This window comes from Onychostoma macrolepis, chromosome 20 (genome assembly GCF_012432095.1).
Source record: "Onychostoma macrolepis isolate SWU-2019 chromosome 20, ASM1243209v1, whole genome shotgun sequence".
NCBI classification, from domain to species: domain Eukaryota; kingdom Metazoa; phylum Chordata; class Actinopteri; order Cypriniformes; family Cyprinidae; genus Onychostoma; species Onychostoma macrolepis.
This window is the reverse complement of record NC_081174.1, coordinates 17339319-17358071: the sequence shown is the minus strand read 5'-3', so window position 1 is coordinate 17358071 and position 18753 is coordinate 17339319. Positions and strand designations below refer to the sequence as shown.

Sequence of the window (18753 nt, the reverse complement as noted above, 5' to 3'; positions counted from 1 at the left end):
TCTATCCAGCTATCTATCTATCTATCTTTCTATCTTTCTATCTTTCTATCTTTCTATCTTTCTATCTATCTATCTTTCTATCTTTCTTTCTTTTTCTCTCTTTCTCTCTCCTTTTTTTTCTGGTTGCAGAGTGTAAATGGTAATATATCAAATGGTGAGATCCTGTGGCAAATTTTACAAAATTGGTCTCATTTTAAAGGTTTCTATTTAATGAAAAATTTGCCTTATTAAATGAACTATTATTTATAGTTTTTTTTTTGTTGTTGTTGTTGTTTCCCCTCCTGGGGCCTGAAATAGAGGAATTTTGGTCAATATTGATAATTAAAGAATATTTTGCTGAATGTGTTTTTGTGCTGGCACCTTGGTTGATTGAGGTCTGTCATGGATAAATATGACAATAAAACTGCCAGAAGGTGGCATCAAGTCCCTGTTTTAACTCTTCCGAGTCGCCGATCATGCCGGCGTGATCAAGACACATGACCAGTTTAAGACGTTGAAGCATAAAAACAAAGTCACGTTGAGCGCTGCCGTCCACTTCTATCGAAAGTGCTGGCTTGAAACTCTATACTACTTTTTGTTTTGTGTTGATAGACCAAGTAAAAACGGAGATATGATCATTTAAACTTTATATAAAAAAATATTGAAAATATTGACGCGTTCATAAAAGAACGCAAGATGGGATGCGACAGGCGTTGCATTTATTCTAATAACCGTCGGTTTTGTCATAAAACAAAGCGGAGAAAAATGTGAATCTGCTGACTCTGCTCTTCAGACTGCACATTTCAGGGAGTGGAGGAGGAGCCAACTGAGCAAAGAAGCGAAATTGAAAGGCGCCGGCGGAGATTGATGGAGTAGACGGAGAGACACACACATATTAGAGAGAGATATTATTGCTAGTTTTTGGAAGAGTTTGAGTAGATTTTGAGAATAGTTTAGGAGTAGTTTAGATAGTTTAGGTAGTTTTGTCATGGAAATGCAAGGCCTGTGATGTAGCCCTCTGTCTCATTGTTGACAGAAACTGTTTTGAGGAGTGGCACAGAAAAAAAACAACAACACACTTTTTGTTGATATTTGTTGTAAATAGTTGTATGTATAGTTTGACTTTGTGTTCATTTGACCTTTTGTATGGTATATTTGCACTTTTTAGGAACCCCTCTTACTCAAGGAGTGAAAGCCCTGTAATGTAGCTGTCTGTGTAATTGTACATGAAGTGTTTTGTAGAGTTTATAAGCAAAAAAGAAAAGAAAAAACGCCTATTGCCACACCTGTTTTTTGCTGTATATAGTTAGATTTTATCTCAATTTTACCTTTTTTATGTTGTATTTGCACTATTTGGGAACCCTAATATTCTGGGAATGCAAGGCCTTAAATATAGCTCTCTGTATAATTTTGTGCATGAACTGTTTTAAAAAGTGGCAAAGCTAAAAAGAAAAAAAAAAGCCTATGGCTACACCTGCGTTTTTTTAAAATCATATTTGTTTTGTATATAGCTTGATTATATCTGAATTGTACCTGTATATGTTGACACTTACAACTTGTGTTTACATTTTAAACCTTTTAAAATGCTTCATTGAGCATGTTTGTGTTTTTTGTAGTAAAAAAACTATAATTTTTCTATTCGGATTTTGTATTTTTTGTGTGATTTTGGGTCCAGTATCTTGATACAGTACATCAAAGTGAAAAACTAATTGTCTGTTCATATAGGTGATGTTGTGCTGAAAAAAATGATACCAAACATTGGTATGGTATAAATTTGTTTATGTCGCAAAATAAAAAAATAAAAAAGTACTCAAAAACAGCCAAAATAGCCCAAGACTCCGAAGAGTTAATAAATGACTTACTGAATCATTCATATCAAACGATTTGTTCAAAACGGCTGATTCAATAGAAACGTTACAAGTGAGAACATCTGAATGAACCATTGAATCACTGGCTCACTCAATTTGTTCAAAAACTGATTATTTCTCGGAATGAAACACCGTGTTTCTATGCACTGTTGTATAAAACTAATAGCACATTTGTGCTTGTGGCCTCGCGCACATGTGCTGATATACAGAAAAGTACATTATTGCTTGTGCGACGAATATAAAAACGGAAAAACTCATACATGGGTATTTTGTTTCATTGCTAGAATTGTAAGGGCATTCTAACTGTATTCTAATGGGCTTCATTGTGCAGTGAATGCTTTGGACTCAAGATGTGGTGTGTTTTTTTTTTTTTTTTCCCTCAAAGTTGGATAATGTCAGCTCTCCTACAGTCACACATACATTATGTCAGGAGAATGTCTTTCAATTCTAATTAAGTAAAAAAATCATACCTTCTGTTGTCTGTTTGCTAAAAAATACATTTAACAGTATTATTAGATTATTGGTATTTTTTTCAAGTTCTTGTTTTAATTTCCATGTAAAAATAGAGCAAATGAGCATGTGCAGTTAAAAATGTAATATCAGCTGGTACAAATAAATTAAATAAATCTCTAATATCAAAATGCTACTGATATATTGTGTATCCCTAACATTCTTCTTTTATCTTATTCCTGATTTAATATTATTTTAAAAGACATTCACGTTTTGTTCTGAATTTAAAGCCAGGAAGTAACAACAATCTTGCGGGTAACAAACACTGTCACCTCAACACCTCTGGTCCTAGAGAGAACAGGTCTAATATTGATATCTTTGGAGAGAGAGTCCTTTTGAAACAACGACGCTTTGATGCTTGTGCAAGAGGTTGAGTCAGACGTCCTTTAGAGTGTGTTTCAAACTCGATACGGAAACCCTTCCTGGCCCTAAGGCACCATTCTGATTAGTATTAACACAGATTGCTGGTAGTGTTTCCATTAAGCCTATGAGAGACTGTCAGCTCTGTAATGATTCTGTCTGTTACAGCTTGTCTGAAAGGTCATGGAGAATTTTAACCCAACACCTCTCTGGGGCTCCTTCACTCTCCACTTCTCATTTTCATCTCTGTATCTTTCAGCAATTTCCATCTTTCACATTCAGTCATACAGACCGGGCTAATTTTCCACTATCTCTGTCCTTTTTGACATTACCTTCCTAATCTTTACTCCTTCTCCCATTTTTCTTCCTCTCAGCATGTCGGCGTTTCTCTCGCTGACTGGCTCGCTCTATCTCTTCTCCTCCTCCTCTGTCTATTAGTCTGTCTACCCCTTATATCAAGCTCCGGGGCTCTGGCTAGTTAATTGGGGTACTGCACTTGTTCAAGGCTAATAGATACCCTAATGATTAGTCCTTCGCTGTCTCCGATCTCTTCCTGTGTTGCTGTGTTCCTCCAATATCAGGTGTACTCAACTGTAAAATGAGCTCAAGACTACCATTAGGTATTTCACATCACATGGCCTTGTTGTTAGCTTTGAGTCCTTGACAATGTTTCTTCAGAGGAAGCATATTTTAAATGGATGCTGAATCTGTTATAAAACGTTGCCTTGCTTGTGGTTTAGTTTTAAATTAGTTTTTTATGAGTTTTCTAGTGAAATGAGTTTTAAATGACTCATTTGTTAGCAGTTCCACATTGCTGGAATCAGCCAGCCTTCCTCGTATATCCTCATCATCCTCCTTTCTCACCATGCTGGCTGTGAGTTTTATTTTTTCACTCATATAACTTTCCTGTTTAGTTTTCCCCCTACAAATCTTCATGTGTTTTACTCATTGACACATTAACTTAAGAGGACTCCTCACCTCATTAAGCAACTGTGATGTGGAGCGTTTTTGTGAGCTACGTACAACTGGATTCTAACAGTAATTAATTTTTAATTATATTATACTCTTTTTATTGATTGCTTTTGGTATTAAATAGTATGGCATAATTAATCTTTGCGTCAGGTGTGTGACTCAAAATGCTGCCTCCATAGGGAACTCTCTAGGTTTTGGAACAGAGCAAATGTGGGCATAAGATCAAACCACTAAAAAGGAGGCCACACTAACTGCTGAGGAGTACATCTGCGCTTTCGGACAAGTGATCAGCAACAAGAAGTGACCAATCAGAACACACAATGCAGATGTCCACACCCACCAAGACTTTTCTGTTGCATCTTGTTTTTTTTTTTGTGTAGAACAGAGCCCACCCTGTAGGGGTTCTCATATTTCTTAATAAACCATAATTAAAATCCATTTAAATTTTAGCAGCCTAGTGTAAATGCAGATTTTGTCCTGTTAATTTCAATAGATGTTTTTATTCCCAATGTGAAGCACAAACATTAAGATGCTGTTTAAAAACAACACTGTTTATCTGCATTTCCCATGTTTATAGATATGGTAAAGAGATACAGAGTCCACAAAACTAACATCGAAGTACTGATGAAATCTGTGGCGTTTGCTCGGGACTCATTACCATCAAATCTTCTGCACTTGGCATTCAAGTGCTTTTGAGTGGAAAACACTGCAAGTTGTTTGTGCAAAGTCTTCCTGCCATGTGTTGCTTTTGTTTTGCAGACTGTTTCTGGTCTCATGTTAGGACACTCATCTCATGTTTGAGTAATTATTAACTCCTTGGTGTAAGTTCTGCAGTCATTCTTACGGTTTGAATTTGACTCGCACCTAATCATTAATTTTCATTAACTCGCATTGATTTGTTGCTCTGCATTCATGCCCAATGTGAACAATCTACACATTGATCACAAAGTCAATAAAGAATGATGAGATTTTTGGAGGCTGGGTGACACACTCCCTAGAGGCTAATATGATACTGTGTTTTTTGAAAATGACAAGTTTATGGCTCTGCGACTAGAGATTATAATTAACTGGGACGGGTTTAGTAGGGAATACTGCACTGCTTTACTTCTGCATGCTAAATGCTTTCTAGTCATGCAGTGAAACAGATGCAGTGCTACTCTTAATCTTCCATGTGCTCCAGGCTGGAGACGTGTGAGCCGCCATCCTCAGGCTGTACGGTGCCCGTCATAAAAGGGAAGACATTGTCATTAGATCTCAAACTTAAACAGTACACCTTAGCACACTTTGCAGGCAATAAGAGAAGGTATAGAAGGCTATTTAAGCAATATCACACTTGTGCTGAATATCAGTATGGTTATGATTTGGCACAAGGATGCAGGCAGTCATGGCTTATATTCAGTGAAACAACACAATTGTGAGTGATTAATGATTTTGAGATCATCACGAGTGCATTAAATTATGTACAGTCTTTTGGTGTATAGAAAAAACATTTTGAAATGCTTATAAACACTCCCATGTAATTTTATGGTAAATCTGACTTTACATTTGCAGACAAAAGGACCAATTTGTGATTTTGGACAGGACAGGGTTATGGCGTGAGAAACTACGAATGCTTGTTGTCTTTATTTGACTTCCTCAGATCTTTAAGAACTTTAAGTCTTGAAGAACAGCTTATTTACTTAGAAAATATGTCATTCGACAACGTAATACTGTCTCCAGAGTTTTGAGAGAGGCATCTGCTCTGACGCAGGCTGCTTTCTAGTTGAATATTTAATGGTACTGATCAGCACAGTGTGCCTGAACATTTAAAGGGATAGTTCACCCAAAAATCTAAATCCTCTCATCATGTTCTCACCCTCAAGTTGTTCTAAACCTGTATGAGTTTCTTGAGTTTCTTTCTTCAAAAGAAGATATTTTGGAGAATGATGGTAGCCTAATAGTTGCTGGTCCCCATTGACTTCCATAGTATAGAAAAAAAATGTTATGGAAGTCAAATTTGAGTAGTTCACCCATTTATGGAAATTGTGTCATTTATTCACCCTCATTCCATCAACATGTTATTTTCTTTCTTCTGTTTAGCTTGAAATGAATGGTTAGACCGAATATCTGAGCTGCTTTTTCCATACCTTTAAAGCTGGATAATGATTTATACTATGAAACTCCAAATATGATAGTGAGGAACATATTTTAATGTAATTTATTCCTGTGGTGGCAAAGCTGAATTTTCAGCAGCCATTACTCTAGTCTTCAGCGTCACATGAACCTTCTGAAATCTTACTAAAATGCTTATTTAATTTTGTAATATTATCATTGTTGAAAACAATTGTGCTTCTTTAATATTTTTGTGGAAACAAATACTTTCAGAATTATATGAATCCTTCAAAAGCATTTATTTGAAATAGTCTTAACTGTTTTGGTCAATTTATTGTCTTTTGTTAGGTATGATACAATAAACTTGTACATTTCTGTATGCAAACTATTGTTGGAACTGAATTTCTCATAATGCCGGTTAGAAAGGGAAAACCATGCTTGCTCTCTAGAGATACTTGGCTTGGATTACTTTGAGGTTGAAATTCTCCACTGCTCCGGGGGTCTTTGTATCAAGCACAGGGGGAAAAAAAAACGGTGGCATTTACTGATTAAACTGCACTGAATGCATGCCTCTCTTTTGACATTCGGTCTTTGATGACTGGAAAAGGAGACCAAAAGAATTGAATAGAAGAGACAAAACAGATCAAATCAGTAATTCAAGGCACAGTTTGAAGCAGCATAAAGCAGTGTTTTCGTTGTGAATAATTGGGTAAATTATTCATCTTTTCCCACAGTGACATTTAAATGCATACGTTTTCATTAATATTTTAGACATCTGCATATAATGTGGTAGAATATATTCCTGGTGTGTTTTAGGATTCTTTTAACTTTTAAAGTGTTTTTTATATATATATATATACATATACACACACAGTCACAGTGATGAGAAAATGATTTTAGAAATATATAAAACAGCACAGATGGAGGTAGTGCCCTATTCTAAGAGCATCCGGACCACCTACGTTTTTGTTTTAAAATCTTGATTAACTACATTTGGACACAGATTTGTATGTTTAAGAGCAGCTGAAGCCCTGTTTATGCCTAAATAAAATGTGATGTCATTGTTTATTGGTCATAGGCTGTGAAGACATTGTGGCAGACAGCATCTCGCTGGACTCTGTGGTGGCCATCCTGAAGTGGAGCTCACAGCCATACGGCTCCAAATGGGTTCATCGGCAGGCCATGCACTTCCTGTGCGAGGAGTTCAGCCAGGTCATGACCTCCGACGTCCTCTACGAGCTTTGCAAGGAGCACCTGCTGGCGGCCATTCAGTCTGATTACCTGCAGGTGATGACCTACACCAATTCACCTTGAGTACTTTTTGGATTTCCCAGTGCAAGATTATCGAACTCAGGATTTTCCAATTTAGTGTAGCTGGTTATGAGTCAAATAATCTGCACTGTAAATACAGAGACGTCTTTTGCTAGATATGTGAAAAAATGACATTTTTAAACTAAATGTGAACAATAAGGGGGTTGTTCACACATGGCATGTTATTGGATCCTCAGACAAAATATGTTCATGTGTGCAAAAAATCTGATTTGAATTTAATTTTCTAGCTCAGTATTTTTAACAACCTACTTGTAAGGTCTGTTACACGTGATTTTTGTGCTGTTACTTCAAGGTCAAGCTTATTTTCTCTCTGGAAACCTACAGGGGTAATTCAGGGTAACTGAATCATATTGCACTATTGGGAAATTTGTTTATTTCAGTCCACAAATCATTGCAGGGCTTCAGGCCTATCCATTTCAGACAGCAGCGTGTCAGTATCAGTCTGTTTATCGATCTCTGTTGATCAGGGCTCCCTTCTCTTAAAGGTCACCTGCTTTTGTTTTTAGACAAATGAGTCCGCTGTATCAGATGACCCCCTTAAGTCTCCTCTGTGAGCTTATATAGAGAGCTGTAACCCCATCTGGGATTTGGCCTGGGACACAGAAGTCTGTTAGTGCCTTTACACACCTGTGCGCTAGCTGTTCAGCATTTACAAGTCTTTGTTAACTCTAGTCTGGGTCAAATCTGTTGAAATGATCTAATCCCTGTAGTGACTGAGGATTTGTAAACAAATATCAACAGAGACTAGCATTGTTTTGACACTATAAAAATGTTGGTTTTATACTATGCTTCAAAAAAGGGACATTCACTGATTGATTCATTGGCATGGTCATGGAAAACATATAAATACCAGTGAATTTAAGCTTGTTTGCAGATCTAAAAATGACATGGAAATTAATAAATTCTTAAGTCATGGAAAGGTCTAATGATTCTGAATATACTTTTTTTTCTAGTTATGCTCATTTAATTAGCTATTGTCTAGAGCTTGAGTGAAGTAAAGCTTGTTTATAAAAGTGCTGTGGACTTGGTCAAGACATATAAGAGCTATTGGTCATGTCTAAATCCCGTTCAGTCTCTCTCACCTCTAATTTCCGGTCTGCACTCTACTGCTGTAGTGTAAAAAGGCTAAAAACCCAAAAAATTAAATTTAAGTGTGGCCACCCTGATATTAAAAAAATAATAATTTTGGTTTGAGGGTTAATCTATGTCCATTAAACCTGGATCAGCTTCTGACGATGAATGAAATGAGATTTTGGCTGTGCAATATTCTCAGTAAGAGATAAGATAGTAGGGAAATAATTTTTCTCAGGTTTTGCCTTGTACCTGCAGGACGTGCTGCTATGAAATACATTGGTTTTATATATCCTGTTTTTCCTTCGATATCATTCTGTTGCATACAGCAGTCTTCTTCAGCCTTGCAGCACTGACTAAATTCAGTAACATAAACTGGTACTGTTCTTCTTCCCTCTTCACAGGCCAGTGAACAGGACATCCTCAAGTATGTTGTAAAGTGGGGCGAGCACCAGCTCATCAAGAGGATGGCCGATAGAGGTATCACACACAGACACTGTTACTAGATACACATTAAAGGAATAGTTCATCCAAAAAAGAAAAGTCTGTCATTTATTTACTCACCCTCATGTCGTTCCAAACTTATGTTGTTGTTGTTGTTTTTTTCAAGAAACAAAAAAAGTGTTTATATACACTACCGTTGAAAAGTTTGGTTTCGATAAGATAATTATTTTATTTTTTTTTTTTTTTTTTTTTTTTTTATATAAAGAAGACTCTTATGCTTAACATGGCTTCATTTTATTTGATCAAAAATACAGTACAAACAGTAATATTGTGAAATTATTACAATTTAAAATAATGTTTTTTTATTTTAATATTTTTAATTGTAATTTATTCTTGTGATGGCAAAACTGAATTTTCAGCATCCATTACTCCAGTCTTCAGTGTCACATGAGCCTTCGAAAATTATTCTAATATATTGATTTGCTGCTCAAGAAAATTTATTTTGAAAACAGCTTAATTGTTTGATGAATAAATGATGATACAATTTTCTTCTGGAAAGTTCAAATGAACAGCATTTACTGAAAATAGAAATCTTTTGTAACGCTACAATGTTACTGTCACTTTTGTTCAATTTAATGCATCGTTGCTGAATTGAGGTATTCATTAAAAAAAACGAAAAAAAAAACTTAGTGTCCTTTAAACTTTTGAACGGTGCTGTGTATTTCATTACAAGAATCATTACATAGCTTATTTCATACAGTGACAGTGCAAAATGGCCATGTCTGTCAGACTCCAAAAATGGGTGGAATATTTATGATAAAAAATATCATAACATCATAACATGAATATCTTAAATGTGGTCCGTTTGTCTTGTGCTGTATTTTAACTTGAATTGAAGTGCACAAGTCATATTGACTACTTTTATGGTGCTTTTGGGAGCTTGATAGCCTGTGGTTCCCATCCACCTTCATTTTATGGAAAAGAGCAGCTCACATATTCTACTAAACTACTTCTTTTGTGTTCCACGGATGAAAAAATCATACAGGCTTGGAACGACATGAAGGTGACAAAGTAATGTTAGGTTTTAATTGTTGACTAAACTATTCCTCCATCTCCTCCACACACACATATCACTTTCTCTGTGCTGACCTTTTTTTCTGTGCTACTGAATTTGTCCTTGTTTCCACCTCTTGCTATAGATGGTGGTCTGAACTATGCCAGTCTAATGGTTTATTCCCCAATCCTCCTAATGTCTAGTAATGACTCTGACTGGCTCAGCTCTGAGAAATCAGGCCAAGTGCTCTGCAATACAGAAGCGTAGCATATGGCTGGCGGCTCCAGACCTGGGTCTGCAATTGCTCTGTGTACTCAACAGAATCAAATATACCCAGACTAACACTATCTTGACTGTTTATAGCTGGTGCCTAACCGCAAAAACGATCTCTGATTGCTTTTCTCCCAGAACACATTCTAAAGGGAAACAGCAATGCACCGATTCGCCTTCATTTAGTCATTAACAGTCTTTATACATAATACTGATTTGCTGTCTGAGGTGTAGATAGTAATTCAGGGTCCAATGCAGTGCAGCATCCTCAGAGCAGAGGAGCTTAAATTCTTCGCTCAAGGGCACGACTGCAGTCAGTGGAGCTGCATGGCGATACCGCTAATCCTCTGGAAGCACACACCCTCCCACCCATCTTTGTCTAATCTATATCGTGGGCTAGAAAAGTTGGGCCACCGTTTCCTCCAACTCAAATTCTTGTGTGTGTATGTTTGAAACTGTGTGTTTCTGTGTGTTCCCCAGAGCCTAACCTGTTAAGTGGTACTGCACATAGTGTGAATAAACGTGGCGTGAAAAGAAGGGATCTGGACCTGGAAGAGCTTAAAGAGATTCTCTCTCCACTGCTGCCTTTCGTCAGAACTGAGCACATATTACCAACCAACAGTGAGGTCCTCTCTGACACTGTGAGTGTGTTAGTGTGTCTTCTGTTAATGCGTATGTCTTTTGGTTTTATACAGTTTAAACAGGAGCATTAAGGGGCAGTCACACTAGATTTTAAGCACACAGAATTGCTTTTTAGCTCCATGCAGCTTCTCTCAATTGAAGTTTACAGTTCTTTTGAAATATTAGTAATTTACAGTAAGACTTTTTAAATCTTGAAATATTTTAATCAACAAGGATACGTTTAACGGAAAAGTGATGGTAAAACATTTATAATGTAACATGTTTTAAATAAATGCTGTTCTTTTGACATTTCAATGCATCAAAGAGTTATGAAAAAAAATGGTTCATGCTTTTCACACATATATAGCAAATCGGAGTATTATAATGGTTACTGAAGGATCATGTGACACTACTGGAGCAATGGCTGCTGAAAATACAGCTTTGCCATTACAGGAATAAATTGCATTTTAAAATATATTATAATAGAAAACATAACCGTTTTCACATTTAACAGTGTTACTGTTTTTACTGTGTTTTTGGTCAAATTAAAGAGATACTCGACCCCAAAATGAGAATTTTGTCATTAATCACTTACCCCCATGTCATTCCAAACCCGTAAAAGCTTAGTTCGTCTTCGGAACACAGTTTAAGATATTTTAGATGAAAACCGGGAGGCTTGTGACTGTCCCATTGACTGCATGGTAAATGCGGCACCGTCAAGGTCCATAAAAGTATGAAAAACATAGTCAAAGCAGTCCATCTGCCATCAGACGTGCAATCTGAATTTTATGATGCGACGAGAACACTTTTTGTGCGCAATGAACGTGCTTGCAGTAAGTGTCACGGAGGAGCAGAAAAAGTTGAATAAAGTCGATACTTTGTTTTTTTTTGCGCACAAAAAGTGTTCTCGTCGCATCATAAAATTCAGATTGCACGTCTGATGGCAGATGGACTGCTTTGACTACGTTTTCATACTTTTATGGACCTTGACAGTGCAATTTACCATGCAGTCAATGGGACAATCACAAGCCTCCCGGTTTTCATCTAAAATATCTTAAATTGTGTTCTGAAGACGAACTAAGCTTTTACGGGTTTGGAACTACTTGGGGGGTAAGTGATTAATGACAAAATTCACATTTTGGGGTGGAGTATCCCTTTAATGCAGACTTGGTGAGCATAAGAGGCTTGTTTTTATTACAGACCTCAGACATTTGAACAGTAGTTTATTTAATAGTGTTCTTTTAAACTTTTTATAAAAATATGTAAATCAGAATCATGTGTAAACCACCAAGATCATTTTCCTTCATGTCTTTTTTCAAAGAGAATGTATAAAAGAAGCGTTTAAATCCTATAATTTTCCATTTTTTTTTCACCAAACTTGAACTTAAGCATCTAAACTAAACTGTGTAGCATCATTCTGTGAATATGCTTACATACCAGCTATGAATGTGAGTGAATGAACATAAAACTCAATTTGAGTGTACTTAGCAGTGTTGTACATGTACTAGTTACATGTTACAGTTACACAATTTAATTACAAAATAAATGTAACTGAAATCTGTTACAGTTACTGAGGAAAAAATATGTAATTAAATTACAGTTACTTATGAAAATGTTAAATATTACAAAGGGGGTTACATCTGAATATTCTCACACAGACACACAGATTTAATTGATTTCTTTCCCAAATTGCATTGACTCCTCTTAAAGGAGTGTAGGACACATGCTTATTCAATAAATGTTTTATTTTTTATTTGGGTTTATGTATATGCTTATTTTTTTAATCGGTTTTTAACCTTAGAACGATCTCAAAGTAAAAAATGGTGCTTAAGTCAGATTTATTTGGTAGTGTGCTTTAAATGTACATTTTTATAATCTTAATTGAATTGATTGAATTTTAAAGTGATCAGTGTTGAGAGCAAGGTTAACCCTGCTTAGTCAAAGTGTTTGAAAATTAATGACGGTTGAAAACATTCATTAGAAATGTAGAAAAGTAATCAAATGTAATCAGTTACATTACTTTAAGAATGTTATTGAAATAGTTACACTACTTATTACATTTTAAATACGGTAACTTGTAATCTGTAACCTATTACATTTTCAAAGTAACCTTCCCAACACTGCTCTTTAGTCTGTAAAATGCACAGAAATTTGTCATGCTGCCACAAGCCAAATGGGTAACGTTACTTTTGTTTTTCTGTACAGTGCACACTGAATAAGAATGACAAAAATGGTAATATTGATTGATGTATGAATGGGTACATACTCTGATTCTCAGTACTTCTCAGGATGTAATTTGCTAGAGAGTAAGAAAACAGATACCCCAATGTGCTAATGCTCCAGCAAATTACATAATCTTTCCATCATTTTTCTTGACCGCTCTCTTCAAGTATCGGTAAAGACTTTTCCTCTGCTTTTAACAGATGAAGAGGGGTCTGATCAGCACCCCTCCCTCTGACATGCTGCCCACAGCGGAGGGAGGCAAAGCCAACGCCTGGCTCCGGCAGAAGAGTGCTGGTATTTATGTCCGCCCACGGTTATTCTCTCCTTATGTGGAGGAGGCCAAGGTAGGATACACTTCCTCACCTCACATACAGCAGGGTGGTTAACTGTAACATTACAATGAACTAGTGGAGGCAGAAGAGGTGATTAAAAGAAAAATGCAATTAAATCATATACCTGTTAAGTATCTCTATCGATCTCATTTCTTTAAAATACAACTTTAATAATACAAAATAACTTTTTTTTTTTATTTTATAAATTCATAGAATGTAATTTATATAGACTGTAATTGTAGACTGTGAATCAAATCTTTTCAAAAAGGCAGTTGGTTTATAGAATAACCTTAGTGCTGTTATTAAATACACTCATTTCAGTATATGACTTCCATTAAACTTTGTGTTTTTCTCTAGGCGGTTTTGGAGGAGATGATGGTTGAACAGACCGACCTGGTTAGGCTGCGCATGGTTCGTATGTCCAATGTACCCGACACACTCTACATGGTAAACAATGCCGTCCCCCAGTGTTGTCACATGATCAACCACCAGCAAATGGCTGGCAGCCAGACAGCTCCACCGTCTGTGGTTGCTAACGAAATACCAGGTGGGTTAAGCACTCATTCATGCCTTGTAATGATGCATTCTTTCAGCCAGTCTTCAAAACTATCCACTATATATCTGTATAAAATAGTCAATTATACATGATTGTGGTGACTCGTTTTATCAAGTCATTTTAGAGAGATTGCTATTTAGTACATAAAGGCCAAGTAGATCATGTCCTAATCTAGATGTAGTCTCGAATCCCATAAATCAAACCATGAGAAGTTGTTTTCTCAAGTTAATTTTGCTATTCTTTTGCAAGAAGCAATTCAGTGTTTTTTTAGGTATATATAATGTGAGTGGGAACATTGGCTTTGTATGTTGGCAAGCTTTGTGATCCTGTGGGTGTTATATAAAACAATTCAACACCCATTAAAAAAAGAAAAAGAAAATAAAAACTCTTCTTTTTTGTCTTATATGCCCATCTTATATTAATGTTGTTTAGCTGCTATGTAATGTTGTTAACTGATGAGCTTCTTCATTTGTATTTGCACATTAAATAAGTCACCTGTTTTCCTTTTAACACCCTGTCTTTCAGTGCCCAGGTTGGCAGTAGTGAAGGAAATGATCCGTAGGCTGCAGGAGCTGCGTCACACAGACCAGGTGCAGCGAGCGTATGCTCTGAACTGTGGTGAGGGCGCCACAGTCAGCTACGAGCTGCAGATCCGTGTGCTCAGAGAGTTTGGCCTACCTGACGGGGCTGCAGAACTCCTACAGGTAACCTAGCACATCCTGTTTGCCTGGAGACTGACATGAGTTGCTATGGCTACCGTGAATATCTCTGACTTTCATGTCAGTTAGTATTACCCCGGCCTCTGATGAATACAATTTATTTTTCAGTGATTGCAGGCACTCATACTGATTTTGTTCAAATAAAAAAAGATTAAAAAGGGAGAATTTTGTTATTCAGACTTGAACACTTCTTCAATGCATTGTAAATGCCTGTATAAATGTTTATCTTATATACTATCATACAAAAGTCTGTTCTCTAATGCCTCAACAAGGCTGCATTTATTTAATAAAAAATACAGTAAAAACAGTAATATTGTTAAATATTATTCCAATATATACACACATATATACATACACACACACATACTTATTATTATATAAAATTAAGTTAATGGGCATGTTTAATTGTAATAATATTTAACACATTATTTTCTACTGGGCCTTTATGTACTAAATTTCAGTTTTTACTGTATTTTTATTAAATAAATGCAGCCTTGTTGAGGCGTTAGAGAACGGACTTTTGTATGATAGTATATATGATAAACATATTTATACAGGCATTTGCAATGCATTGAAGAAGTGTTCAAGTGTATATATATATATATATATTAGGGGTGTCAACGTTAACGCATGCGATTAATCAAAAAAATGTACGCGTTAATTTTTTTTAATGCAAATTAATCGTTTGATAAGGTTTGACCCCAACTTCTTCCTGTCATCGCAGAATCTATCATTGTGTGATGAGGGTACAGAGAGCGAACCAGTGTTGCCAGGGTAGCGGCACAAGTGGGCTATTTTGAAAATACAGTCGCGGGAAAAAATTACAGAGCCGTGGGTTGCGGTTTTTTTGGCTACTTTTATAATGTACCGCGGCCGTCCAAAGTGCATATAGACAAATAGAAATTAAAATAGATCCTTTTACTAATGTGTATTATACTTGGAATGTATCCCTGGCAACTTAAGAACGGAGAGGCGATTGTAACATCACAAACAATGTGAGTTTCAGCAGAACATACATGTTAAGGCTTTTACACAGCAGAAATAAACATGACAACAGCCACTATAGATTATATAAGATAATAAACACACGATTACGATAGATATGGTTTGTATGTGATTTTCTTGAGATGAATGCGTGCTAATTTGTGCAGCGATATAAAAGGCTATAAATAGCATATTTTAACAACAGTAAACAACCAAATTCCACATGTAATCGCAAAAGGAAGTTATTACAAACACTCGATGGTGGCTTGAAGTGAGTTCTGACTAAAAGTATACTATTAATCTCATAAATTGTCTTATGTAGCATGATGCTAATATTAGCTCTAATGCACCTGCAGAACAGGTCCAATTCTTCCTTAAGAAATGTTTTGTTGTATTTATTTAGAAATACTTTTGATAATAGTTGGGTAAATGTATACTGGGATTGAAGCGATGTGGCTTGGTAAACGTTTTATTGCCAGTATAAAGGCTGATACATATACATATACACAGTGCCCTCCAAAAGTATTGGAACAGTGAAGACAAAATTGTTCTGTTGGCTTTGGAGTCAAGACATTTGCAAATATGATGAAAAGATGAATATGAGACAAAACTACAGAATGTCACATTTTATTATTAGCCGTTTCAACACATGTTTTACCAAATAAAAAGAACAGCACTTTTAGAGTTCATCCCACTCATTTGATGCGAGCATAAGTATTGGGACAATTGAACATAAGGCAGATATAAAAGATTAAAAGCTATTATTTAGTTGCAGATCCCTTGCGCACAATCACAGCAGGGAGTCTGGGACCCATAGACATCACCAGACTCTTGGTCTCATCCTTTGAAATACTTTTCCCAGCCTTTAATGCAGCCAAATCCAATTGTTGCTTGTTTTGGGGAGTTTCTGCCTTTACTCTCCTCTTCAGATGGTGAAATTCATGTTCAATCGGATTTAAATCTGGAGATTGACTTGGGCAATCTAAGACTTTAAATTTTTTTGCCCTTATAAACTCCTTGACTGAACTGGCAGGGTGTTTTGGGTCATTGTCCTGATGCAATATGAAGCACTTCCCAATGAATCTGGTGGCATTTTCTTGAATATTGGTAGGCAAGATGGTTTTGTACTCTTCCAAATTCATTCTGCTACTGTCATCATACATTAAGTCATCAGTAAAGTTGAGAGGGCCTGTTCCAGAGGCAGCCATGCATGCCCATGCCATGACACCACCTCCACCATGCTTTACAGATGAGGCTGTATGTTTGGGATCATTTGCAGTTCTGTTTTTTTTTTTCTCCACATTTTTGCTTTCCCATCACTTAGATAAAGGTTCATCTTTGTCTCATCGGTCCATAAACACAGTTCCAGAACTCTTCTGGCTCACCTTGGTGCTTTTTTGCAAACTCTAATCTTGCCTTTCTATTTTTGGAGCTGGTCAGAGGTTTGTATCTTGCTGTGTAGCATCTGTTATTCTGTGTCAAAGTCTCCTGAGGACAGTAGATTGTCAGAGCATCACCCCAGCTTTCTGGAAGTTGTTGGTGATTTTACAGACACATCTTTTAGGGTTCATTTTCACAGCTTTTATGATTTGTCTGTCATCAACTACTGTTGTTTTCTCAGCCGATCAGGTAGTTGTTGGTTGCAGGTGTCGCTGGTGGTTTCCAAACTCTTGATTTCTCCATGCCCTTTGTTTTTGCTAGAGCTCTAATTGACTTCCTCTTTTCTTTTAGCATCCAAATTGCTTGCTTTTCTCTCAAAGTCAGCTCCCTCATCTTCATCTCGGTTTGTGTGTCATCATCGAATGCAAGATTCAGAATGCAGAAGTAATGGATATAACTGATACGACACATTCCCTGCTTTTAATATCTGAAGAATTAATGCAACAGGACACAGCTGATCACTTAGAAAGACCTGTGAGGCAACTGTTCCAATACTTATGGTCACATCAGATAGAGGGATGAAACTTTAAAAGTGCTGAACTTCTTAGCTGGTAAAACATCTATGTGTTGAATCACCCAATAATAAAATGTGACATTCTGTAGTTTTGTCTCATTCATCTTTTAATCATATTTGTAAATGTCTTGACTTCACAGCCAACAGTGCAATTTTGTCTTTGCTGATATATATATAAATAAATAAAATTAACTAATTAATTGCACATTTTTTCTGAAATTAATTGCGATCAATCCCACCTAACATTAAAGTATTTAAATATACTTTTATATTTTAATAATTTCACATTCAATCTTCAAATTAATGTACAAACAACATATTTTTTATATTTGTTTAATGACATCTTCTTCTTTTTTTATGACTGGAGGCCAGTATCACTGATACCAAGTAATACTGATTTCCCTATAAAAAAAATTTAAAAATCCCCTAATATTTAACCATTGACTATAGCTATTAAACATTACATTATAATTAAGAGCTATCAATTTTAACATTTATTAGACTTTAAAAATAACTTCTAATTTAAGTGAATTTAAAACAATCTTCACATTAACCCATTATAATAAATGTTATGTTTTACCTGTGCCCCTCAGCAGAAATATACAGAAATTGAATAAAGTTATCAAACCCTAAATACCGATAAACACTTACAGCTATATAAAAGTTATTGATTTCCTCTTTTTTTTTCTTTTATTTTGATGAACAGACATCACAGCAGCTGGTTATTAGGTTGTTTTGGCTGCTGAACGTGATCTGACACGCATCGTATTTTCTCTCAACTCTACCTTTTCGGACCCACTTCAGTCTCTTCTAATGAGCTGACGAGTTCAATCGGGTGTGTTAGATGAGGGAGACAGTGCTGGGCTGCTCCGGGACAGTTTTGAAAACCATTTCAGAGACATGTTCTTAATGTAACTCATATATTACATATATCACTCATATATTACATATGAGTGAATAACAAGCGCTCTCTCATCCTCAATACCACGACTGAGGTGAGACCCTTGAGCAAGGCACCGAACCCCCGGGCGCCGCATCATTGTGTGTGCTTCGGGGGTGTGTGTGTGTGTGTGTTCACTGCTGTGTGAGCGCACTTGGATGGGATAAATGCGGAGCACAAATTCCGAGTATGGGTCACCATACTGGGCCACACTTCACTTCACTTCACTTATATAACATTACATGCACGCACAGTTTTAAGGCAGCTTTATTAATCACCTTTTTGGTAACTTCATGCCTTAACTGACCACGACATTGCATGCACGTAGTTTATTTCGCGCTTTGATATGAATTGATACAGGCTACAGCGCGTGCCGGTTTCCGTGCTTGTTTGACTCGCGCCTGGCGCTGAAGTGAAGTTGAGTGCGCGTCTGAACCGTCTCCGGATTAATGTGATCGTAAAGACGTTCTGCG

At 36.4% G+C, this 18753-nt stretch overlaps 1 protein-coding gene across 1 annotated transcript in view; it reads left to right on the top strand.

The window, feature by feature from the left end:
* btbd7 (BTB (POZ) domain containing 7) overlaps positions 1 to 18753 on the top strand; it is a 54170-nt gene that overhangs the window by 26500 nt on the left and 8917 nt on the right. Inside the window, 6 exon segments of the mRNA XM_058755713.1 lie at positions 6859 to 7067; positions 8588 to 8663; positions 10432 to 10592; positions 12996 to 13139; positions 13485 to 13674; positions 14209 to 14387. Coding sequence (XP_058611696.1) covers positions 6859 to 7067; positions 8588 to 8663; positions 10432 to 10592; positions 12996 to 13139; positions 13485 to 13674; positions 14209 to 14387 — 959 coding nt within the window.